We start from the raw sequence: 24,722 nt of genomic DNA on the forward strand, positions 1-24,722 counted from the left end.
AGGTCTCCTCTCCCAGATATGTCTAAATTCATGTCAAGTTAACAAAAATCAACCAGCAGAAAGGATTTTCTCTCTGTGTGTTTGTTTCATTCTCTTTTTTTTCCCGATTATATTTTATGTGTATGAGTGTATACATTTGCATGTATGTATATACATGCATTCGTATGTATATTGTATGCGTTTGGTACCTGTGGAAGCCAAAAGAGGGCATTGGATTCCCTGGAACTTGAGTTATAAACTTCTGTGAACTATAATGTAGGTGTTAGGTCCAAACAGAAAACTTAGGGCTATAATTCCATTTGTATCTAATTTTTTTTTTCTTTTTAAGCACAGTAGGAAAACTTTTCTCTGGTAATTATTAACTTAAGAGTAAAGTAGTGTGGTGTAATAAGAAGCATCATTTTACCAGCCCTGGTGGTTGTACTATCCAAGATACTTGGGAGGCAGGAGGATTGCAAGTTCAAAGCCAGCCTGAGAAGCTTAATGAAACCCTGTCTTTAATTGAAATTTGAGGCCAGGGGATTTATCTCAGTCGTAGAACACTTGCCTCGCATGTGCTAGGCCCTGAGTTCTACTCCTTATACCAACAAGAGAAAAACATCTTTTTATCTGAGTTTAGTTTTGTCTTTCTTTAATCGATTTTCAATCTTTTAGAAAAAGGAACCAACTCTGGAGAGTGAGGCTTTTTCATTAGAAGACGGAAATGAGTTATCCAAAGGCAGTGCGAGGAAGGTAAGGCACACCCTACCCACTGTTTGTACAGTCTCTTTCCACAGGAGTGGGCGTTTCTCAAGATCAATATCGTATCTTATTTGAGTCTCTTGGTAACCAAGCTCTTTCCTCTTTTTTTATATTTACTTCTTTTTAAAAGATTTGTGCTATTTTTATATGTATATGTTTTGCCTATATGTCTGTATGTCATATTAATTTTTATGTGTATGTGTTTTGTCTGCATGTGTGTGTACCACATGTGTTTTGCCTGTGTGTATCTGTATGTATGTCTATTTTATGTACATGTGTCTTGCCTGTATGGTGTCTGTGCACCACCACGTGTTTCTTTTTTTGTTTGTTTTTGTTTTTCGAGACAGGGTTTTTCTGTGTAGCCCTGGCTGTCCTGAAACTCATTCTGTAGACCAGGATAGCCTCGAACTCAGAAATCCACCAGCCTCTGCCTCCCAAGTGCTGGGATTAAAGGCGTGCGCCACCACTGCCTGGCTCACCACGTGTTTCTTTACGTGTGTTTTGCCTTTATGCGTGTCTGTGTACCATATGTGTTTTGCCTGCATGTATGTCTGTGTACCACATGCATGCAGTGCCTAGTGGCCAGAAGAAGGCATCCCAGCCCTTGAACCTGGAGTTACTGATGATTGTGAGCCACCACATAGGTGTTGGGAACTAAACCCGGATCCTCTGCACAAGACAAGCAGGTGCTCTTAACCACTGAGCCATCTCTCTGTCATGCAAGGGGTTTCTTTGTACACAGTAGGAACAGAAATAAATATCGTTCATTAGGATAAATTTGTTTTCAGAGACTTGCTAATAAATGCATTCCTTATTCTTGTAGTGAGTGTTTAGTGCCAATTCCTTCTCTTCCTGTTTCTTGGAGACAACGACTCTTCAGGAATAAATATCTTCCTGGAAAACACCATTAATGTAGTTTCACTTTGTTTTGTTTTTAAGGAAAGAAAGGCAGCGAGGCTAAGTAAGGAAGCATTAAAAAAACTGCATAGTGAGACCCAGCGTCTGGTCCGAGGTAATACAAGCCATGCGATGCAGCACAATGGGCTTTGGTTTGCTTTGGTTTGCTTTGTGGTTTTTTTGTCAGCTCATCTTGGATGTTGGGGAGTTGGTTTGTTAACACTCATAATGTGAATTCATAACACATGAGTGTGGTATAAAATTTAGAGTTAAACTTGATAAATGTCCATTGTTTCCCAAGCCCTTGGACCATTAATATAAACAGAAAATTTGCAGAACTGTGGTAGAGCTAAAGAGGACCTATTTTAAAAAATATTTTAAATTATATGTTTGTGTATGTATTCGTGTGGGGTGGTGTATATGTGAGTGTAATTGCCCAGAGGCCACAAATGTCAGATCCTCTGGGGCTCGACTTATGTAAGCTGCTGACCTGACGGGTTCTAGGAACTGAACTCTGATCCTCTCTCAGAACATGAGTGCTCTCCTCCCTAGAGAGGAAACTGTTGTCAATGGACTGGCTACATCCGGATCCCTGTAGGAAGTTTGAAACACATGAAATTATTTGAGATATATAAAGGATTCTGTTTGAAATGGGATCCAAGAATATATATTTGTTAAAAACGCAGGACTGTTTTCTGTCTCATGGTAGCTTTGTTTTATATTATTTGGTTAGCTGAATATGAAGTGACATTTCAGAATATGCACATGAGTATTTCCTTGTTTTGTTCCATTTTTTTAGAATCTGCACTTAATCTTCCATATCATATGCCTGAGAGTAAAACTATTCACGATTTCTTCAAACGTAAGCCCCGGCCCACGTGCCAGGGCAGTGCCATGGCCCTGCTGAAGTAAGAACCTGCTTTCCTGTGGTTACAGTCTCAGTGAATGTTCAGTTTTGTAGCATCTGGTATAAAGTTTAGACTCCTTAGTCCCTTAACTGATTTAAACCACGCATCCCGAGTTGGGAGATGAGAGCACTTCACAGTGAGAATTTTCAGTTCCACCTCTTGTCCCTTCTAGGTCATGTAAGTATCAGTCGGGCCATTACAAGGAAACCGTAAACCCTGCAGATGCAGCTGGAATGGGTGCTGAGGACTCCAGCAGAGGTTCTGAGCAGAGGACAGGGGCTGGAATTGCAGCGGAAACTAATGTTCTCTCTGAGGTCTCAGAAGAAGCCGGGATCACTGCTGGATCAGATGAGGCTTGTGGGAAGGATCCGGTAAGACGAGGAGAGCTGGAAATTGAGGAGACTGAGAAGCACAGTGATGACAGACCTTATTCTCCTGGGGACAGATCCATGTCACAGCAGGAATCCTCCATCCCCAGGATCGAAGACAATGAGGGGCATCAGGCTGGAGACCTCACCGAATCTGACCCTCCTGCCCTGGAGGGAGAAGAACTGAAAACAGTAGAAAAAACAGACGCAAAAGAGGGAATGCCTGAACAGAAAACCCAGTCTGCAGCAGCAGCGGCAGTGGCAGTAGTGACGGCGGCGGCGGCGCCACCTGAAAAGGTGAGACGATTCACCGTGGACCGACTTAGACAGCTGGGAGTGGATGTTTCCAGTCAACCTCGGCTGGGCGCTGATGAAGATTCCTTTGTGATACTTGATGAACCTAAAACCAACAGAGGTAACCCTTGAAACAGGGAAGATTCTCTGGGGTGGTTCCTACCTGCAACTTTTGCTGCTGTGGAAGATGGGGAGCGTGGGAGAAGCCAGTGATTGCACATGATCTTCTAGATGCACTAGAAGTGGGCAGAATCCTGTTCAGATGAGGTTGGCAGAATGTCAGGGTAATCTTTTAAGTCTTTTTTCAGATGGAAACCTGGTGATAATTAACATACTGAGGAGGCATACTGCTGTTGGGTTATGGTATTTAGGAATTTATTTCTGCCTTTTCAACTTAAACACCTAGATTTTTCTATGACCCTGTGTCAAATCTTATATTAAATCATTCATAAAAACATTTCATTTTTGACACCCAGAGAGAAACACTTTGATCCACTTAAATTGTCTGCAAAATTGAATTTCTTCCTCCACCCCCACACTCAAAAGATACTAAACTATCTGGTGTATTTATAAAATGCTCTACTCCTTTCTGGGCTGACAGAGCAAGGTCACCTGTGACCTTGTAAGAGTCCTGTTTGCAATGGAGGCATTCTGTCACACATGCAGGTAAATCAGACACCTATCCCTCACTTATGGTACTTTCACCGCAGGACCTGGGAAGATAGCTCACTGGTTAAAAGCACTTGTTGCTCTACCAGAGGACAAGAGGGAGTTTGAGTCCCAGCATCCATGTCTGGTGGATCTTAACTCCCTATAACTACAGCTCCAGGGACTCTGACATTCTCATGTCTCGTGTTTCTCTGGCTAGCCTCAAGCTCACTGTGTAGCCAAGGAGGACCTTGGCCTTCTGAGTACTGGGATTGCAGGCATACCTGGTTAGTGGGTGCTGGGGATTAAACCTAGGACTTCATGCATGCTAGGCGGGCACTCTGCCAATTGAGTCTCATCCCTTCCCTAGCATATATTACAAACTGTTTAACTGAGTATCAGGTATTTAGTTGTTGAAACAGGATCTCTCTGTGTAGTCCAGGCTAGCCTTAAACTCCCAGCCCTCCTGCCTCTCCGTCATAGTGTTAGGAATTGGTATGTGCTGGCGCTCAGGCCTGGGCTCTCTCCAACCCTTCTTAGAAAGAAAAAGGAAAGACACTGTATGGTTCAGGCGCTATACGAAAGGTATATTGAAATAGTGTATTCAAATAAAAAGACTAAAGAAGCATTCACATGGTGGTAACTAAAGCCGTTTACATCAAGACTGTACCAGTCAGCAACAACTTGTTGGCAGGTGCTATGTCAGCCACGGGGTCTGGTGTGTAGAGTATGCTTGGTGGTTTTGTTGAATAGATGGGCTTTGTGGGCTTGTAGAGGTGAGAGAATGATATTTTAGGAAGATATTTATTTTTTTAACTTTTTTTTGAGTCAGGGTCTCAATATATAACCTTGACTATCCCAGAACTCACGGTGTAGATGAAGCTGGCCTCAGACTTGCAGCCTTCCTCCACCCCTGCCTCCCAAGTCCTGGAATTACAGGGGTGCACTCCCAGCATGCCTGAGAAGGACAGTTTTAGAAAGGACAGAAGAGGCTCTGCACAGTACTTATTGAGAGAAGATGAGAGTTTGATTGGAACTAGTATACAGTTGAGGGTTATGTAACACAATTAGCATAGATTCCTTAGCAGAGGACAAGAAGGAACTGCTCCCCACAGCACCGAGGAAAACCTGTTGCTAAATGATTCTAGGAATTATCTAAGATGTTTTGTGAGTAGTCCTGAGCTGAGATACAGGAGGAAAACATTTTGAGAACATACCATATTAATTAAATACTGGTAGATTCTTTATTATCTTCCTTGATTCTTATAGGCCTGCGAGGTTACTTTGAAAAATGAAACTGAGGCTGGTGAGTTGGGTCATTTTTCCAGCATGGCACTTAGCTTATATAGAGCTTAGTGCGAAAGTTGCCACAGGATGCACACTTTCTTTTAACTCAGCATGCTTTCCAGCCGGGTGCGGTAGCTCACTGCACTTTAATCCAAGCATTTAGGAGGTAGAGGCAGGCTGATCTCTGGGAGATCTCAATGCTAGCTTGGTCTACATAGAGTTCCAGGCCAACCAGGAATAGAGTTAAGACCCTGACTCCAAAAAAAAAAAAGTTTTTTTCATTTAAATATGATTGACATGAAAGTTCGGTTTCCAGAGCAGTCTTTTTCATTGTATTCTGTACATGACCTTGGAGTCTGTCCATGCAGTAAACTTAGATTTAGCATTTGGTTGGGCACTGTGTGTGCAAGTAAGACACAACCCCTATATTCAAGGAAATGAAAATATAATTGAGATAGGCAAGCAGACCATTGTGGGACTGGATGGTAAGTAAAGCGATCAGTTTGTGTCACTGGAGAAGATGCATAGGAGCCGTAGAGCACGTGACACCTACTTGGATTGGAGATTCTGGGACGTTTTAGAAAGAAAGAGGGAGAGGAAAAGAGAAAGAGTTGTAACGAGAATTTTGGTTTCTTTAAAAAACACAGAAATAGCCAGGCGTGGTGGCACACGCTTTTAATCCCAGCACTCGGGAGGCAGAGGCAGGCCGATTTCCGAGTTCAAGGCCAGCCTGGTCTACAAAGTGAGTTCCAGGACATCCAGGGCTACACAGAGAAACCCTGTCTCGAAAAACCAAAAAAACAAAAAACAAAAAACAAAACAACCCACAGAAATAATCTAAGAATATGTTTTCAGTTTAATCCCAGGTGTGAGATATGGGGCTTTTTCAGATTGTCCATGGCAGCTGACCATGATGATTAATTAGTCTCATGCTCTAGAAAGGGTGTGATTTTGCCAACTGCGGATATGTCTGTGATTGTGCGATGTTTGGAATTTGGGGGACTCTTGAGGGTATATCAGAGGTGGGAGTTGCTGTCGGTCACAGTTTGTTAAATAGTTGTGCTTGAAGAAGGAACAACAAGAAGAAATTAGATATCCTGATGGTAGTGAAGATCAAACTTGCTCCGAGGAATTTGACAGCCCCAATTGGCAGGAAGCAGTCGAACGACAATGCCGTCCTCTTTCCCCTCTCTCCCTGATTCTCTCCTACCAAGTGTTAGGGGTTGAAAAGATAGAAGAAGGGGGTGGAGAAAGGTGGAAGAAAAGGAGTCCACAAAGTAACATAAGTCTGGCTACACAGATCCCTGAAACCTGAGGTAGAGATGGGGAAAGACAGCTTTTCTGGTAGAGACAATTGCAAACGACACAGATACTAGAAATCAGGAGTGCCGGCTGGTGGACTTCAAGGTGGTAGGGGCATTGATGGTAGCCTAGATCCAGAAGGGCTTTGGGACCACTTTAGAGCGGTAGAGCTTCAGTTGAGCCTTTTCTAGTAAAGGACTGTTGAAAATTTTTGTTTTAAGCAGGGAAATGGCTCACTCACTAATTTTAGGAAGTTCAAGCTGATAACTAGCACAGCTGATGCCTTGTATGGATTTAAGATTAAAATTTAGAGGGCTGGGCATGATACCGTGTGCCTGTAATTCTAGCACTTAGAAGGCAGAAAAAGGATTATTGAAAGTTCAAGGCTCCCATGGGCTATATAGCAAGTACTAGACTAGCCAAGGCTACATGGCCAAGAACCTGTTTCAAAAACAGAAGAAACAGAAAAGGGGGCTGAAGAGATGGCTCAGTAATTCAGAGCATGTGCTGCTCATACAGAGGATCCAAGTTCAGGTCCAGCACCCACATCTGGGCGCTCATACCCATCTGTAACTCCAACACTGGGGGATCTGATACTTTGGCCTCTGGGGCACCTGTATTCATGTGCACTTACACAGGCACACATTCACACATGAACATAATTAAAACTTTTAAATAGATTTCAAAAAGTAGAAACAAGAAAGAAAACAGTGATTTATCACAATTTCTTTATCTCATAGAGAAATGAATGTAGATTTAAATTTAAATATGTTATTCCTATTCTTTATGAGGGCACAGGAACCTAGTGGGAATGAGAGCAGTGGACCAGAGCTACGGGCATAGACTTGAGCTGGGGCAGAGGTTTTTCACTTGAAGAGATGAGATACTAGGAAAATGGAGAGAAGGAGAGTAAGGGATGGGTGAGTCAGGTAATAAAGGCGAAGGAAGTGGCTGCCTCACCTGACTCCAGGCTGAAGAGCTTGAGAGTCGTCACATTCTCTAATTATGAATGAAGACACTTCCTTGATGTTATTTTAGAGCCTCGGTGAAACCTTCCTACTCAACTGTTTTATTTTATTAGCATCAATAGTGATCTGCCTATTTCTGTTCTCTTTCTGCTGGTACCACCTGTTGCTTCCAACTTTACCGAGTCACTATTAATAGGAGGCAGACTCAGGCTTTCTCTCACTGTTCTTTTGTCTGTTAGTAGATACACCATCTTTTAGAGCTGGGGTTTTACTGCTGGTAATTGTTAGAGGCACAATAAGAAGATTTTGTTTCCTTCTCTAGGGAAAGTAAAGAACACTTGTAGGCCATAACCATACAGCCAATGGCATGGATCTGAGTGCATGCTTTTAAGAAGTGAACCATTGGCTGGGTGTGATGCTGTGCGCTTAGAGCCTTAGATGGTGGAGGCAGAAAGATTGATACTTTAAGATAAGCCTGGGCAACGTGAGACCCTGTCTCTAAAAATAAACAAAATAATAAGATCCAGCAAAAAAATAAACTTTTTATATTCTTTAATTAATCTTGCCTCTTTTGAGGGGGGGGGGGGTTTGTTGTTTTTGTTTTCGTTTTTGAGACAGGGTTTCTCTGTGCAGTCCTGACTGTCCTGGAACTCACTCTGTAGACCAGGCTGGCCTCGAACTCAGAAATCTGCCTGCCTTTGCCTCCCAAGGGCTGGGATTAAAGGCGTGCACCACCACCGCCTGGCTAATCTTGCCTCTTTTAAAAAGTTATTATTTGTTTGATTTTACGCGTATGTGCCCGAATGTATGAGTGATCCACGTGTGTGCAGGAGCCCCTGGGGTCAGAAGAAAGCACTGAATCCCTCAGAATGGTACAGGTAGTTGTTAGCTACCATGCGGGTGCTGGGGGCCGAAACAAACCCAATCCCAGGTCCTCTGCAACCAGTGAGTGCTCCAAACCACTGAGCCACCTCTCCAGCTCTAAATTATACTTGTTTGTTGAGACAGTGTCTCAATGTGTAGCACTGGCTGACTTGGAACTTGCTGTGTAGACCAAGATGGCCTTGAACTCACAGAGTCCACCTGTCTCTTTAATCCCAAATGCTGGAATCAAGGTATTCACCACCACATCTGGATCCAATTAACCTTTTTAATAGCTGAAATGAAGGCAGTTTTTTGTTTGTTTTTTGTTGTTGTTGTTTCCCTACTGATTTGATACTAAAAAAGGAACTGAGGGCTGCAGAGATCTCAGAGAGTAAAGGCACTTGCCACCAAGCCTGTTGGCCTGGTGATCCCTGCACCCACAAGATGAGAAGAAAGGACTAAAGCTTGTCCCCTGACATCACACAGGGCTGCGGCATGCGTTCCTACACACACACAATAAATAAGTAATACAAACTTGCTATTAAAAGTCTGGTTTTTAAACCAGAGAGAGATAGAGGGAGAGAACAGTGATAGGTTACAGTGCATTAATTTTGTGCAGGTCTTAGTAGCAAGGGGAGTTTGGTTTCTCTGTTACTTTCCTCACTACTGTTAAGCTGGAAAACTTATTCTTAACTGGGATCTTCACATGAGCATGGCACACTGACATACTGGCTCACATTTGGGTTTAGAATTGGAAGCCTTGAAGCAACGTTTCTGGAGGCACGCTAACCCAGCAGCCAGTCCCAGGGCTTGTCAGACGGTGAACGTGAACATCATCGTGAAGGACTTGGGCACTAACGGGAAGGAGGAGCTGAAGGCAGAAGTGGTACCCGTCACTTTGGCAGCAGAGAAGCTGGAGGGAGCAAGCCACGCAAAGCCAGGTAGTTGTCTTTACTGTGAAAAGCCTGTGGTAGGAAGTCACAGGACCTTTTCCCTTTGGAGACTTAGAGATTGAACCATGCCTTCAGGATGATTCGAAGGTGGCACGGAGAGAGATGGGGGTGGGCCAGATAGCTTTCATTTTTTAAAAATAGTATTTACCTAATTATAAAAAGTAATAAATATTCACTGTAGAAAAAGAGAAGCCAGGCATGGTGGTGCACATCCCAGCGTTTGGGAGGCTGAGGCAGAAGACTTACCACTTTTACTATATTACTTTTTAACTGTTTGTCTTTATGTAGTAAGTGTATCACTGTCTACCTCATGACTTCTGAGCCAGAGACTTTTCCAGTGCTGAGACTCAGACCCAGGGCCCCTTGCTTGCTAACCACATCCCTATCCCTTTGAGCTAGAGACTTCTGAAGCTTCCTTCCCTTCCTTTTAACAGTTACTCATAATCGCCTGGGTACAGACATTCTCTTTTATACTATTCCATACTGAAATAAGTAAAAGCCTAAAGTCTTGGGTTTTCCTTTTGGGTGTTCAGAATACAAATAGAGTTTGTATTAAATTGCTTACATTTGTATTCAGTTGCTTAAATTGCGTGGTTATTTCTTGTGCCTTGTAGCCTGTCATACCCAAAGCATGTCGCTATTTTTCTGTTCAGGTGAAAAACTGCAGATGTTGAAAGCTAAGTTGCAGGAGGCAATGAAACTCCGAAGGCTTGAGGAGCGGCAGAAGCGCCAAGCATTATTTAAATTAGATAATGAAGATGGATTTGAAGAGGAGGAGGAAGAGGAAGAAATGACAGATGAGTCTGAGGAAGATGGAGAAGAGGAGGTGGGAGAGGAGGAGGAGGAGGATCAAGACATTCAGGAGGTTTGGGAAATTATATAATTTTGTTACTTGGCTATGATGAATACGAGAAAGATAAGAGCTAAGGTTTACTTATTATTTATGTGTATGGGTGTTTTACTTACAGTGCCTGCAGAGGCCAGAAGAGGGTACTGGGTCCTCTGGAACTGCAGACATGGTAGTTGTTAGCTAGGTGCTGGGATCTGAAACAGAGTTCTCTGGTAGAGTAGAAAGTGCTTTTAAGTGCTGCATCATCTTTCCACCCCCCCCCACCCCCCAGGGTGTGTGTGTGTGTGTGTGTGTGTGTGTGTGTGTGTGTGCGTGCATGTTTTGCCTGTATGTATGCGTGTATACCATGTGTGTGCTTTGCAGATGGATGAAAATAGCTATCTGTGTGTGTCCTCTAAGCTCAGCACATACAGTTCTTTTACCATTATTGAGTACCTGCAGTTCACAGCTGTGTGTGTCCTGTTTCTACCTGTTAGTTTATGTATTTTGATATAGTGCTATATTGAAAATAACTTTACTAATAAGGACTTTTCTGACTGTCATTGACTGAGTTTGAAAAGCAATTGTTCTTCTTTAGGCTGAGGTCAGGGAAAGTTCTCAGGCAGGAGGTCTTTCTAACTTCGTCCCATTCTTAGTAAAGGAGGGTGTTTATGGAAGAACCTCTGGCCCTGTCTCATAGTAGCTTTGCAGCTCAGGGAAGGCTGGTATCCGTTATATGGCTATTCGGTGTGAAAAGAGCTTTCTTTTCAGTTGAAAGACATTGTAAGTCCTTAACCCTGAGTAAAGAAAGAGCAGGGAGTGTCTGAGCTGGGCAGCACATTGTATTGTCTGTGCCTGACTAGGATGCACAGTCATCTTTCCTCTAGGCTGACTACTTTCCTACTGCCTTAGTAACATGCCAGTATAATCGTCCTTCATAATTTTGTAGCAATTTGAGGAGTATGGAAAGCTCTAAAAGCTAGGCAGGTGTGGTGGCACTCACATTTAATCCTAGCATTCAGGAAGCAGAGGCAGGTTGGTCTCTGTAAATTCAAGGCTAGCTTGGTCTACAGAGTGAGTTCAGACTAGTCAGGGACCCAGGCCCATGTGGTGAGATGCTGTGTGAAAAACGAAGAGAAGAAAAAGAAAAAAACCCACTCTGTCAGAGGAGTGAGATTACTGATAGTGCTTGGACTTAGTTTGTTTCCAGTCACCTTTTCAGGCTTGAGCTGTAGCCTATAACCAAGAATCCACATTTCAGGCTAGGTGTGGAATTACTTTTAACATTTTTTGACTTGTATTATTATTATTTTTACATGATTGGCATAGACTACAGAATATCTTCTTGGTAGTGAAGATACAGAAACCAAAGATGAAAAAGAAACAGATAAAGAAAATACAGACACCAGTAGTGACATTGGCAAGTCTGTTGCCCTCTGTGTCCCCAAGCCTCTCTCTTCAGACTCCACCTTACTTCTGTTTAAGGACAGCTCTTCTAAGATGGGGTAAGTTCTTATAAGGAAATACAAAATTCTTTTGGATTTCTGAAGACTTTCTTAAAGGTGTGTGAGTGTGTCTGTGCACGGGTATGCGCACACGAGTGTAGGTGCCTGAGGAGGCCAGAAGAGGGCACTGGATCCACTGCAGCTGGGAACCAGTCTTGGAACCTCTAGAAGAGCAGTGTGCACTCTTAACTATGGGCCATTTCTCCAGCCCATCCTTGAATTTTTTTTACAAGAGAATAGGAAGTAAGAACTCAGCAGTTTACTATTTTATTTTGTAGTTACTTTCCTACTGAAGAAAAGTCAGAAACAGATGAATACTTGGCCAAGCAGTCTGACAAACTGGGTAAGTAGTGATCCTTATGTAGAACGTTTCTTTAGTTCTGATATGTAAAGGCCATAGTCTCTCAAAAGTTTCTTCCTTCCTTTTTTATTCTATTAATAGCACATTCTTACATGTAGCAATGGCAGGGATTTATGAATTAAAATGGTTTTCATGGCCCATTTTTTGTTTATTTTTTTAACATTGACTTACTTTTACTCTGTGAGCATGAGTGTCACACCTGTGTGAATGTGTGTGCCTGGTGCTCACAGAGGCCGGAGAGGGTCCTGGACCAGGACTTACAGATGGTTGTGAGCTATCATGTGAGTGCTGAGAATTGAACCTGGGTCGTCTGTAAGAAAGTAAGGGCCCTCCAGGCCCTGGGCTGCATGTCTATAGTTGACCATGGACATAGGGTGGATCCTGAGTGGGTGTGTGTTGATTTGTTGATTGAGTGACACATGAGATAGTTTTATGCAAAGATCACAGAGAAGTATGTATTTAGACAGAAGAGAAGGAAGAGAGTGTCCGCGTGTCACTGAGCTCAGAGTAATGAGCCCTAAGTATACAACACTCTTGTCAGGATGACCTGGAGCCTAGAACTTAAGTGATTTGCCAGTGAATTTCACCTGTTCGATTCTCTGCTCTCTTTTCTAAACAAATGTACCTCGTTCCTGTGTTCAGAATGATACCTCTCTCCTCTCCTTTAGATGAGGATGACTCGAGTTCACTGCTAACAAAGGAGAGCAGTCACAATAGCAGCTTTGAGCTGATTGGTTCCACAATTCCATCCTATCAGCCTTGCAACAGACAGATAGGCCGTGGGGCAAGTTTTCTCCCTACAGCAGGATTCAGATCGCCGTCCCCTGGGCTGTTCCGAGGGAGTTTGATCAGCTCGGCTTCTAAGGTAAGGCGGGGAGAGTTGTTCTCATCTCTGTTCACTGCCCACATTGCTAAATAGAGTGCGTCCCAGCCAACCAACTCCCACCACCGAGGTGCTCAGCTTTAGAAATCCACCCGCTTCGTGTATTAGCAGGCGTTCTTGCTTACAGGTAGTTTTCCTCGGGTTCTGTTGACAGTACATTGTCTTCCTCACTGTGGTTGCTTGAGAGCGGATGACATATTGCAAGTAGCAACTTCTGTTGTTGTGGTGACACTGGATGGCATTTGTGAAATGTTTTGCTTTTGTTTTTGTTTTGGTGCCAGAGTTCAGGAAAACTGTCTGAGCCTTCACTTCCCGTAGAGGATTCCCAGGATCTGTACACCGCCTCCCCAGAGCCTAAGACACTTTTCCTAGGAGCAGGAGACTTCCAGTTCTGTTTGGAAGATGACACTCAGAGCCAACTGTTGGATGCAGATGGGTAGGTAGTTTTGTGTTTCTGTGGGTGGGAATAAGGCTGGGTGCTGCTTAATTTTGTTTAAAAATAAAATGAGCTTCTGCCACTCCATCTGCGCTTTCTCTTCTGAGAAAGAGAAGGTGTCCTGGCCATTAGTCTTATATTCCACGAGTTTGAACGAAGTCTCCAGAAAATAAAATGTAAATACCCCTTGCTGGCATTCCTATTCTCTGATCTCATTTCATATACACAGTCCTTGTATTATAAGGGCTTTCGCTGTTCATCCCCTTGTGTTCTGATTGTTGGGTAAGATTAGGATATAGTACCCATCCCTGATATATCATTAGAAGCCACCTTTATACCTTAGAAGTTAGTCTTTATACCTCACCTTTTGACAAACCTTGCCCGTCCTCCCTGTCTAGGTTAGCATGAGGCTAAACTTGTTGCCTGGGTTGAGGCCCAGTGTTAGTTACTGGTCTTGTGGCTCTGACAAGATCCTGAGAAAGCCTCTAAAAAAGGAGGTTTACTTTGAGTACTGGTTCCAGTGGCCATCGTGTGTCACAGCGGGGCAGTCATGGCAGCAGGAGCACAGGCATGGGGCACATCGCCCCCACAGTCAGGAAGAAGAAAGAGATGAGTGATGTTCATCTTCTTTTCTCCTGTTTAGTCAGTCCCTGACCCTGGCCCATGGAATGTACCACGCACCGTTAGAGTGGGTCTTCCTGCCTCTTTTAATCTAATCTAGCTAATCCCTTGAAGACACACCCAGAGATGTGTTTCCGTGGTGATTCTAAGTCCCTTCACCTTGAAATTTGAGATCTTCACATTTAGCTTCTTGGTTTTCTTTTTATAATTCTTCAAAATTACATTTTGTTTATCTTGTGTGTGTACATGTGTGAGCACAGATGAGCCACCGTATACATGAGAAGGTCACAGGACAACTTGCTGAAGTTAGTTCCCTCTACCTTGTGGATTCTGGGAATGGAACTGAACGCCTCAGGCTTTGCAGCGAGCACCTTTCCCACTCAGCGGTCTTGCTGGCCACGTTCAGCTTCTAACCCTGGTGCTGGAAGTCAGGAGGTTTTTACCTGTCGTTTGTCTCTCCTCTGGGTAATTTCCGACACTTCACTGTACTCGTAGATTTTTAAACATTAGAAATCACCGCCATCGATATCAGGCTGTGAAGCCCCAGTTGCCACTGGCCAGCATGGACGAGAATGCCATGGACGCCAACATGGACGAGCTGCTGGATTTGTGCACTGGACAGTTTACATCTCAGCCTGAGGAGAAATGTCAACCAAGGAAGAATGACAAAAAAGAAAACATGGAGGAACTTTTGAATCTCTGCTCGGGCAAATTTCCTACTCAAGGTAAATGTTCTGCGAGAGTCCAGGTAGCACAGCGAGAATTCAGTCAGCTCATGTCACCGTCCCCGGAAAGAAGCTCTTGCCCCCTCTCTGTAAGTGCACAGAAAACAGGGATGGGATGGAATCCTGCCACTTCCTCACCTTTACAGTGACACTGTCAACTTAGGACTGCTTTAGCTTCAGCATCACAGTGTATAACTTAATCTCTCTACGGAGGTTAGAACAGTGTCTGGTGGGGAGTAAACGTTGCATGCTTGCTGAAACAGGAAGTGGGCTCTCTGAGGTAATTGGGTGTTCATTTTGTTCATGACTGTCTTCCTGGGGCTCAGCACACAGTAAATATGAGGAAGGATTTGTTGAAAGAATGGATGGTGAACTTTTCCACATCCCACCTAAGAACTGAATTGAGCTGGTGGGTACATAGATGGCCAGGAGAGCAGAGGTGGCGTTTCCTTCCTTACTGGCCTTTCCTTGTTGAGGTAGATGCCTCCCCGGTGGCCCCACTGGGGCTGAGGAGTCAGGAGAAGGAGAGCAGCACAGAAGATCCGATGGAAGAGGCACTTGCTCTTTGCTCCGGCTCTTTCCCAACAGACAGGTGAGTCTCAAAGGTTGTCGGGAACGCAGGAAGATGAAACCCTAGGATCCGCTGGCATAGTGATGCACACCTTTAATCCCAGCACTCTGGAGACAGAGGCAGGCGGATCTCTTGAGTTCCAGGACAGCCAGGGATACACCGAGAAAACAAAAGCAAAAAAACAACCAACTAAGCAATCCTAGGATCCGGTTCTCTGTGTTTAGCAACAAACTAAGTAACTTTGGGAAAGGCAGATCTTTTAAGGTGACTACAGTTTTTATATAAACTAAGTATTGGCAAAGATCAGGGAAACCTCTGCTTGTTCTTGGTGAGCTGCTAGGGAAACAAGTTCAGTGGTTTCTCAGAGCTGATAATAGAATTGCCATCTGATCCAGCAGCTCCACTTTGGCTCTAGAGAAGTCTGAGTGGTGGCACATGCCTGTTACCTCAAAAAGAACCTCAGAAAGCCTAGTGTGGTATGTGCTTAGAATCCAATAGTCTAGAAACAGGCAAGAAAATCAAGTTCAGGCCAGGTAAGTGGCTCAGTGTCAAATACTTGACACCAAGCCTAAAGACCTGAGTTCAATCCCTAGTGTCTAACGAGGTGGGAAAGAACCAACCTCTACAAGTTGACCTCTGGCCTCTTTATGTAGTATAGTAGTTATAACGTGTGTAGTTATAGATGCACATGCCTGTACATTCACACACAGTAAATAAATAAATGTATAAATAAATGAAGGCAAGAAGGGTGAGGTCAGCCCTGCTACTCCTTTCTTATACCTAAATGAATAAAACAGGTTTTTATAATTTGTGTTTAACATAATTTGATAATAGCCAAAATAAAGAGGAAGTGTGGCTGCTGACTTGTTAAGGTTATTGTTGCTGTGATAAAACACCACGAGAAAAAGCAAATTGGAAGGGCTGGAGAGATGGCTCAGTGTTTAAGAGCACTGACTGCTCTTCCAAAGGTTGTGAGTTCAAATCCCAGCAACCACATGATGGTTTACAACCATCTGTAATGAGATTGATGCCCTCTTCTGGTGTGTCTAAAGACAGCTACAGTGTACTCACCATATAATAAATAAATAAGTCTTTTTTTTTTTTTAAAGCAAATTGGGGAGGAAAGGGTTTATTTAGCTTACTCTTCCTCATCACTGTTCATCATCAAAAGAAATCAAGACAGAAACTTAAGCAGGGCAGGAATCTGAAGACAGGAGCTGATACAGAGGCCATGGAGGAGTGTGCATACTGACTAGCTCAACCTGCTTTCTTATAGAACCCAGGACCACCAGTCCAGGACCACCTCAGTGGGCTGGGCCCTCCTCCATCAGTCACTCATTAAGAAAATGCACTACAGGAGCTAGAGAGGTGGCTCAGTGGTTAAGAGCACTGGCTGCTCTTCCAAACAACCTGGGCTCGATTCCTGGCAACTGCATGGCAGCTCACAACTCTCTATAGCTAGGGTTCTAGAATCTGACATCTTCATGCAGACATATATGCCGGCAAAACACCAATGAGTGTAAAATAATACAGTGAAAAGAAAAAGAAAATGTCCTATACACTTGCGTACCACTCTGTCTTATGGAGGCATTTTCTCAATTGAGGCTCCCTCCTCCATGATTATAGCTTGTGTCAGGTTGACATAAAACTAGCCAGCACATCTGCTAAATAGAATTTATATGCATTACATGGCTTTAAAAGGAAGGAAATTTGTTTTTGTTATTTGAGACCAGGTCTTCCTATGCAGCCCATACTGGCCTGGAATTCACTGTTAGTTCAGGCTGACCTCAAACTAGTAATCCTCTGCTTCATCCACCAAGTGTGTACATCAAACCCAGCCAATAGGAGGGAAGTATGACACATGCTTCACCATGGAGGGACCGTGACGATATGCTAGGAACAAGAAACATTTGTCACTGAGGGACAAGTACTGTATAAGTCTGCCTATATAGTCACTGGAGTAAGCAGTTTGACAGAGACAGGAAATTAGATGGTGGCTGGAGAAAGAGAGGAAGATTTGTCTAATAGGCGTAGAGTTTTTACTACCTGAAGGACTTCGGAGGTTGCTTATATAATAGTCTCAACGTAATTTTTTCTGTTTTGTTTTGAGACTAGGTCTCATTCTGTAGCCCTGGCTGACCTGGACCTCACTCTATAGACCAGATTAGCCTCAAACTCACAGAGATCCTACTTCCTTCTGTCTCCCAAGTGCTGGAATGAAAGGCCTGGACCACTACACCCAGGGATGACTAGCCTTTCTAGTCAGTCCACTCTGAGCATCCTTATCTCTGCCTTATGAGGCTGTAATTACAGGTGGGCCACTCTGCCAAGCTGGCACTGATGCAGGTTCTGGGGTCAAAACTCCAGTTTTCACAGTAGCAGGGTAAATGCTTTAGCCCTCAGGCTCAAAACACCTTTTTAAAAAGACAAAATACCTCATTTCCCGCTTCTTAAAAGAAATTTCTGGTGCTGATGAGTGTCTTAAGTCCTTAGCTTGGCTGGCTGCTTGTGGTGTGCTTTCAGTAACTTAGTGTTTTGTCCTCTAGGGAGGAAGAGGGTGAAGAGGAGGAATTTGGAGACTTCCAGCTTGTTTCAAAGGAGAATGGATTTGCTAGTGACGAGGTGAGTGCAGAGAGAGTACAACCAAGCTCCACTCGGTGCTCCCCTGCCCTCGTTCTTGAGAACTGAGCTTAGCGTCTTACCAGAAGCAGTGTCCTGTGCTGAGGCGTGGGGACAGAACTTTATAAACCCTCTTGTTGCCTTCTGGTTTTGTCTCATGGCGCTGGAGCTCAAACCTGGGACCATGTGCCCGAAATCCTAGTGCTTTAGGAGGCTGAGGTAGGTTTGTGAGTTCAAGACCAGCCTGTGCTGCACAGCTAGACTCTGTCTACAAAGTAAACAGTTTAGGAACAGGGAAAAGAGCACAGGACTCTGTTCCGTGCTTAAGGCGTGGCAGCACTCCCTTACTGTGATCCCTGTTGTCGGTGTGTAACTGAGTTTGCTGCTCTGCCGTGGCAGGATGAACACAGTGACTCCAATGATGAAGAGCTGGCCCTGGACCTGGAGGATGATGAAGAAGAGCTCCTGAAGCAGTCTGAGAAGATGAAGCGCCAAATGTAGGTGTTCTGTCCAGCTTCTAGACAGTTCTCCCAAGTTGAGGTATAGCCTGCTACCTTTTTAAATAAACTTGCTGGTTTGGTTTCTGCTTTTCGAGATTAACATTTAAACCAGTCCTTCATGGCCTTGAGGCAAATGAGGTGACTGAGCAGGTAAAAGTGCTTCCTGTGCAACCCTGACTGCCAGGAAGGCAGTCTAGATCCCATGATGAAAGCAGAAAACCAATTTCCAGAGGTTTTCCTCTGATCTCCACACTTGTGCCATGGCACACATATGCACATGAATAAGTTTTTTAAAACCCTTCTGTGGCCACTTCTTGTTTTGTTTTTTGGGTTTTTTTTGAGACAGGGTTTCTCTGTGTAGCTCTGGCTGTCCTGAAACTCACTTTGTAGACCAGGCTGGCCTCGAACTCAGAAATCCGCCTGCCTCTTCCTCCCGAGTGCTGCGATTAAAGGCGTGCGCCACCACGCCTGGCTTCTGTGGCTACTTCTTGCGTACTCAAAGATGGTTCTATTTTCCTTAAGTGACATCAATACCAAATATCTCTCAATTCCTCCCAGACCCAATGACATTTCAGTAGCGTTGCTTCCTACTCTCATCGTGTCCTGGAATAGTCTCTCTCTAATCAGGTGTGCTCTGGCTGTTTGTTAGATGGGTATTAGTCATGTGACCCAAGATCAGGAGAACTGAGTCAGTCCCTATGCCCTAAGACTATGCTGATAACTGACCTTGGCAGGAACTGCTCCTATGAAGTCTGTCATTCCTGGTTTTCTTGATTCTCGTCTCAGACAAATGGCCTGCTTAATTTTTTTATATTTAAAATATTTGTCACTCATGAGAGTAAAACTTTTAGAGTATTCAAAAGAATGTATGAGCTGGGGATATAGGTAGAGGACTTGCCTGTATGAATGAGGCCCTGAGCTTAATCTCCACCACATACTACTAAAAACATAGGTGGGTGGGTGGGTGGGTGGGTGGGTGGTGGGTAAGCTAATGGAGGGATGGACAGATGGACAGGGATTGGCAGTGAAGCTCAATAGTAAAGCACTGCATAGTATGTGTAAGGTTCTGGTTTATCCCCAGCACCACAAACGTGAAGGGAAGGATGGGGGGGAGGAGGGAGGAAAGCAGGGAGGGAACTGTTGATATCAATTGGCCAGAATGTGTGTGAAAGCATTGGTAGTACATTTCCTCATAACATCTGGGATTTAAACAATTTCTTTGTGTGTTTCACTTTGCATCTTTACTTTCCCTCATAGCATATCCATAGTATCATAATCTTAAGCAGTTTCACAAAGGTAATTTGATAAAGATCCAGTAGCTTATAGCATGTGCATGACTTTTCCATTCATGTCAGGACGTCATATTGATCTCTATTAGATTTATATTGTTGCTTTTGGCCTGTCATTTCATCCTCTTAAGATCCAGCTGGGGTTCTCATTTGTCACCTGTCACTTTAACTTTTTTGTGTAACTTTAGAATATAACCAGGTCTTTTAACCCCCAGAGGTAGTATTTGTTAAACTTATTTAACTGCAGAGATTTTTCAAATCAGTCCTTAAAGAATGGCAACCAGCTAGGCAGTGGTGGCGCACGCCTTTAATCCCAGCACTTGGGAGGCAGAGGCAGGGGGTTTCTGAGTTCGAGGCTAGCCTGGTCTACAGAGTGAGTTCCAAGACAGCTAGGGCTACAGAGAAACCCTGTCTTGAAAAACCAAAAAAAAAAAAAAAAAAAAAAAAAAAGAATGGCAACCAAAGATGAACTGTCAGCAACATTCCTGAGAAGCCTGGAGACTAATGGCCGTTGAAGGAACTCTCCAGGAAGCCTAGCATTTAGAGGGAAAATACAATATATCTCTGACTAAGAGGTCATCTTTCAAGCTAGGCACAGTGGCCGTGCATTTAATCCCAGCACCGATCTACACAGTGAACTCCAGGACAGCCAGGGTTACATAAGGAGAACTTGTCTCAAAAAGAAAAATAACTCATCTATCAGACCCACCAAATTTCTGCTTCTTGTGACCATAGAGAAGAGGACTTTGAAGGCTGCCTTCTTAAAGAGAATGAAGTTAGAAAAATTAATAGGCCGGCGGGTGGTGCAGACCTGTGACTACCTACTTGAATGCTCAGCTAGGACAATGATACGTCAAGGTCACCCTGGCCTACAGAGTTTTAGCTATCCCAGGCAACTTACCAAGAAGTATCTCAAAATGTAAGAGTAGAGCTGAAGTTTAGAGGGCTTTAGAGAACAGCCTCACTTGTGCAAGGCTATACACTCAGTCTCCAGCACCTCACCAGAAAAGGAACTAGAAAAGACAAACTGTAATAGTGTCGACAACAGGGAGTTCTGGTCTTGCTGTATCAGACTGTTCTCTAAGCACTGATGAGCTTAAATACAAAACAAATAAGTGTGAACCTTCTAGCAGGTACTCCTAAATATGTAGTAAAAATTACGAGTTTTCTGGGACCAGGTGATGGCTTTAGGTGAAGCTGCTAGCTGTACAAGCCTGATGACCTGAGTCCGATCCCCAGAACCCACCTATTGGAAGGACGCCAGCAAGCCAGCTGGGTGTGTCGGTGTGCATTTATAATTCCCCACAACATAAGAGATAGGAGAATGGAGGACTGGAGAGACGGCTCAGTAGTTGAGAGTACTGGTACTGTACTTCCAGAGGACCCAGTTTCAGTTCTTAGCACCCACATGGTGGCCCTCAACCATCTGTCACCCCAGTAACAATGGGGTCTGACATCCCCTTTTATCTTCTGTACACACTGCAAGCATGTGGTGCACAGGCAGAACACTCATAAAATAATCAAGTAATTTTAAATGTTTTGGTTTTGGCTGGTTGGTTTGGGGTTTGATTGATTGATTGATTTTTTTTTTAATTTCTGAAAGCTTTTATTAATTTATTCCTCCCAAAAGAACAACTGCAAAGGAGTTGAAAAGTCAAGAATTTATTGTCTTCATAACAAAATCGGCTTAGAACTGGATCACCTGGCCCTTTCTCTTCTTGTCGCCTCCCAGTTCAAAATGCTTGCATCTCTTAATAGCCAGCATCCTCTTAGATCTGCAGTTGGGCTCAACACACTCCAGTCTCAGCACAATCTTCTTTGTAGTTTTAGCCTTTTTACCATAGCCACTCTGTTTCCTGTCATAACATACGCCGCTTTCCCTGGGCATAAAAAGAGTCCTTGCCCTTCTTGTACTGTGTCACCTTGTGGGCCGGGTGCTTCCCACATTTCTTGGAGAATGTCCGGCGGGTCTTAGGCACGTTCACCATGTTCGCAGGATCGCTATCAGCTCGGAATGAATTGATTGATTTTTAAACAGAGTCTGTCAGAATGACCTGGGAGCTTGGAGGCCAGCTAGCCTGGACTATACAGTGAAGCAGCTGAAACAGAGATCCCATAACACAGTGGAAGCCTGCAGGCACTCACTCACACACAACATACATTTTTAAAGTTTTCTGGCTGTAGGATTGCCCAAGCTAGGTTGAGTCCATCTCCTACATGGGAACCGGTTGGTCTCTCTGAGCCTCCTTACACGATTTCTATTTTTTTTTTTTTTTAGATTTATTTATTTATTATATGTAAGTACACTGTAGCTGTCTTCAGACACTCCAGAAGAGGGTGTCAGATCTCTTTATGGATGATTGTGAGCCACCATGTGGTTGCTGGGATTTGAACTCCAGACCTTCGGAAGAGCAGTCGGGTGCTCTTACCCACTGAGCCATCTCACCAGCCCCTTACACGATTTCTATATGAACAACTCTAGATCCCTCCAGAACGAGTGGTATTTTTAGGGTTATAGCTTCTAGTCTCCTTGCGTCTTAGGCATTCTCTTTATTAGCTAGCAAATGACACGAGGTATTAGGCTAATGGTGTCACCTGTAAAGTACAGCAACTGGCACATGGTCCGGGTTAAGTGTGCAGCGTTTAAATATCAAAAGAGTACTTTATATTATCAAAGTGTGTTATTATAAATTGAAACCTACTATTAATGGTTCTACGTTCTGCTTTCCTTTATTACTAACCCTTTGGCTCTTCCCACATGTATATCATGCTTTCTGCGCACATTCCTGCGCCCTCTCTCATTCTCCCCAATCCTGACAGCTGTCACCCCACCCCTCACCTCACCATCCTACTTTCAGCTTTGTTTTGGCTCTGATTTCCTGGGTTTGATGAGGGCTGTCATGTGGGGCTGTCCACTGGGACAGGGATAACCATGGGGGTTTTCTGCTTTTCTTACTGTATCCATATTCTGTGTGTGTCCACTGTCTCGTCTCTAATCTTTCCAATTGCTTTCTAGGAGACTGAAGAAATACTTGGAAGATGAGGCAGAGGTGTCAGGCAGTGACGTGGGAAGTGAGGACGAGTACGATGGGGAGGAGATTGATGAATACGAAGAGGACGTCATTGATGAGGTGCTTCCGTCTGATGAGGAGCTGGAGAGTCAGATCAAGAAGATACACATGTTAGTATTCTAACGAGCCCTTCTAAGCAGCAAGACGCCCTGGGGCAGCCTTGTTTACCAGGCAGAATGGTCCCGGTGTCCGACACCTTGTTTCTGTTGTAGGAAAACCATGTTGGATGATGATAAGCGGCGACTACGGTTATATCAAGAGAGGTACCTTGCTGATGGGGATCTACACAGCGACGGGCCTGGACGAACAAGAAAATTCCGATGGAAACACATAGGTATCTTGGTCCTTTAGAAAGAAAGGATTCCAATGTACATATTTGTCCACTTTAAGATGGTAAATAGCAATCAGAACTAAACCAGGAGGCTGGAGAGAGATGCTTGCCTAGAAACAGATGCTCTGAGTTCTAGCCTCAGTAACACATTAGAAAACAACTGGGCATGGCCGTGTGCCAAGGGCCTGCCTCAGCTTGAAGAGGGTTTCTGACCAAAGGGGTATCTGCGAGCAGTATCAAATCTTGGGTCCAAGCTGACTGTTCTCCTGTGTTCTGCTCTCCAGACAGTTCTCTTGCTATTCTAAAAACTCTGTGGATAGTTCATCTCTTGCAGATCAAAAGCCCAAATTTTTTTTATTTTGCATATTAATTCAGTCATTACCCCATTTTGATTATCCCATGACCCCAGCCCCTTGATTCTTAGAGAAAACAAGCACTTACACAGACAATGAGATAGCTGGGGGGGGGGCCTCGCCCTGAAATTACCATGTTGATCATGCCTGTAAACTAGCTCTGTCCCAGGCTAACCTGGAACACAGGAATCAACTTAGCTGGGTGGGATCTTGCCTTACGATCATTGCTCCCTAATTTTCCTCATCTCCCTCCTTAGTATCTTTCTGACCAGCTGGCTCATAGTGCAGCTGCCTCTGTCCTTTAGATCCATGAAACTCCTTATACAATTCGTATTGCATCCTTATATTTTGCGTAGTTGAGAACTTATGTATTTTTGAACTCATGTTTTCAGCATTCTGTCCCACAGCCTTAAGGGCGTCCTGAGGGTCATTTTGCTGAGACATAGACATGTCCTTGCCTCCCAGACTCATGCTGTCTCTGATTATCATGGAATCAGTACCTTGGCAGAGGACATTCCTCAAAGGAGGACTGTGAAAATATGTACATTGTTAAACAAACAAGCCTCTCACCCCCCAGGAAATGTCGACACTTGACACTCGTGGAGGCTCACGCTCCTGGTCAGGGACGGAAACCATGTCAGACTGTCCCTTCCATGACCAAGCTGGACTTGGCAGTGGTGCCTGCCTATGAGCCTAAGGTTTGGGAGGTAGAGGGAGGACAACCGGGAGGCAGGATCATCCTTAGCTCCATAGCAAGTTCAATGACAACCGCTGCTTGCAACCCTTTCTGGAAAACAAGCACAAACAGAAAAAAGCACCAGGCTGTGTGGAAGATGTGGCTGTATCCACTGATTTCCTTTTGTGGCTGGGAAAGGTTTATGTCAAAGCGTTCACAGATAGGGGTTTGGTTTGTGTCTGTCTGAGCACTCCCTCTGTGAGGATTCCCGAATGCTAGCTAAGCGCCTTACCTCTCTCCTTTAGATGATACCTCCCAGATGGATCTATTTCACAGAGACTCCGATGACGATCAGGTTGAAGAACAGCTTGACGAGACCGAAGCCAAGTGGAGGAAGGAACGGATTGAGCGAGAGCAGTGGCTTCGGGAACAGGTAGAAAGAGTCCAAGAAAATCGCCTGTTCTGACTTCACCTGCCATATAAACTTAGCAACAACATATTTAATCCTTTTAATCTTGGGGTTTGCTTCCCTCACACTCGCCCCCCCCACCACCACCACCACCACACACACACACACACACACACTGAAAAGGTCACCATAAGTAAGTCTCTGGCTAACTATCCAATGTTAAAAAATATGTATTTTAGTGATAGGAGTTGTATCACATTCCTTTAATCCCAGTATCTGGATGGCAGAGACAGGTAGATCTCTGTGAGTTCTG

At 44.1% G+C, this 24,722-nt stretch overlaps 1 protein-coding gene and 1 pseudogene across 7 annotated transcripts in view; one reads left to right on the forward strand and one right to left on the reverse strand.

Annotated features, from left to right (window-relative positions):
• The window catches only part of Clspn (claspin), a 37,577-nt gene that overhangs the window by 6,296 nt on the left and 6,559 nt on the right, over positions 1–24,722 (forward strand). For 5 of the 7 annotated variants that reach the window (XM_006503124.3, XM_011240540.3, XM_006503123.4 and 2 more), the window contains exons 5-21: positions 655–732; positions 1,681–1,753; positions 2,438–2,546; positions 2,719–3,329; positions 9,027–9,218; positions 9,884–10,095; positions 11,389–11,564; positions 11,843–11,907; positions 12,594–12,790; positions 13,090–13,244; positions 14,361–14,590; positions 15,071–15,182; positions 17,708–17,783; positions 18,180–18,277; positions 22,586–22,750; positions 22,853–22,974; positions 24,306–24,433. In XM_006503124.3, the coding sequence (XP_006503187.1) occupies positions 655–732; positions 1,681–1,753; positions 2,438–2,546; positions 2,719–3,329; positions 9,027–9,218; positions 9,884–10,095; positions 11,389–11,564; positions 11,843–11,907; positions 12,594–12,790; positions 13,090–13,244; positions 14,361–14,590; positions 15,071–15,182; positions 17,708–17,783; positions 18,180–18,277; positions 22,586–22,750; positions 22,853–22,974; positions 24,306–24,433 (2,799 nt within the window). The remainder of the gene's footprint in view (positions 1–654; positions 733–1,680; positions 1,754–2,437; positions 2,547–2,718; positions 3,330–9,026; positions 9,219–9,883; positions 10,096–11,388; positions 11,565–11,842; positions 11,908–12,593; positions 12,791–13,089; positions 13,245–14,360; positions 14,591–15,070; positions 15,183–17,707; positions 17,784–18,179; positions 18,278–22,585; positions 22,751–22,852; positions 22,975–24,305; positions 24,434–24,722) is intronic. The other 2 variants (XM_011240541.3, NM_175554.4) reach the window with 1 other exon arrangement.
• Gm12936 lies at positions 21,257–21,557 on the reverse strand (annotated as a pseudogene).

This window comes from Mus musculus, chromosome 4, assembly GCF_000001635.26.
Source record: "Mus musculus strain C57BL/6J chromosome 4, GRCm38.p6 C57BL/6J".
NCBI lineage: Eukaryota > Metazoa > Chordata > Mammalia > Rodentia > Muridae > Mus > Mus musculus.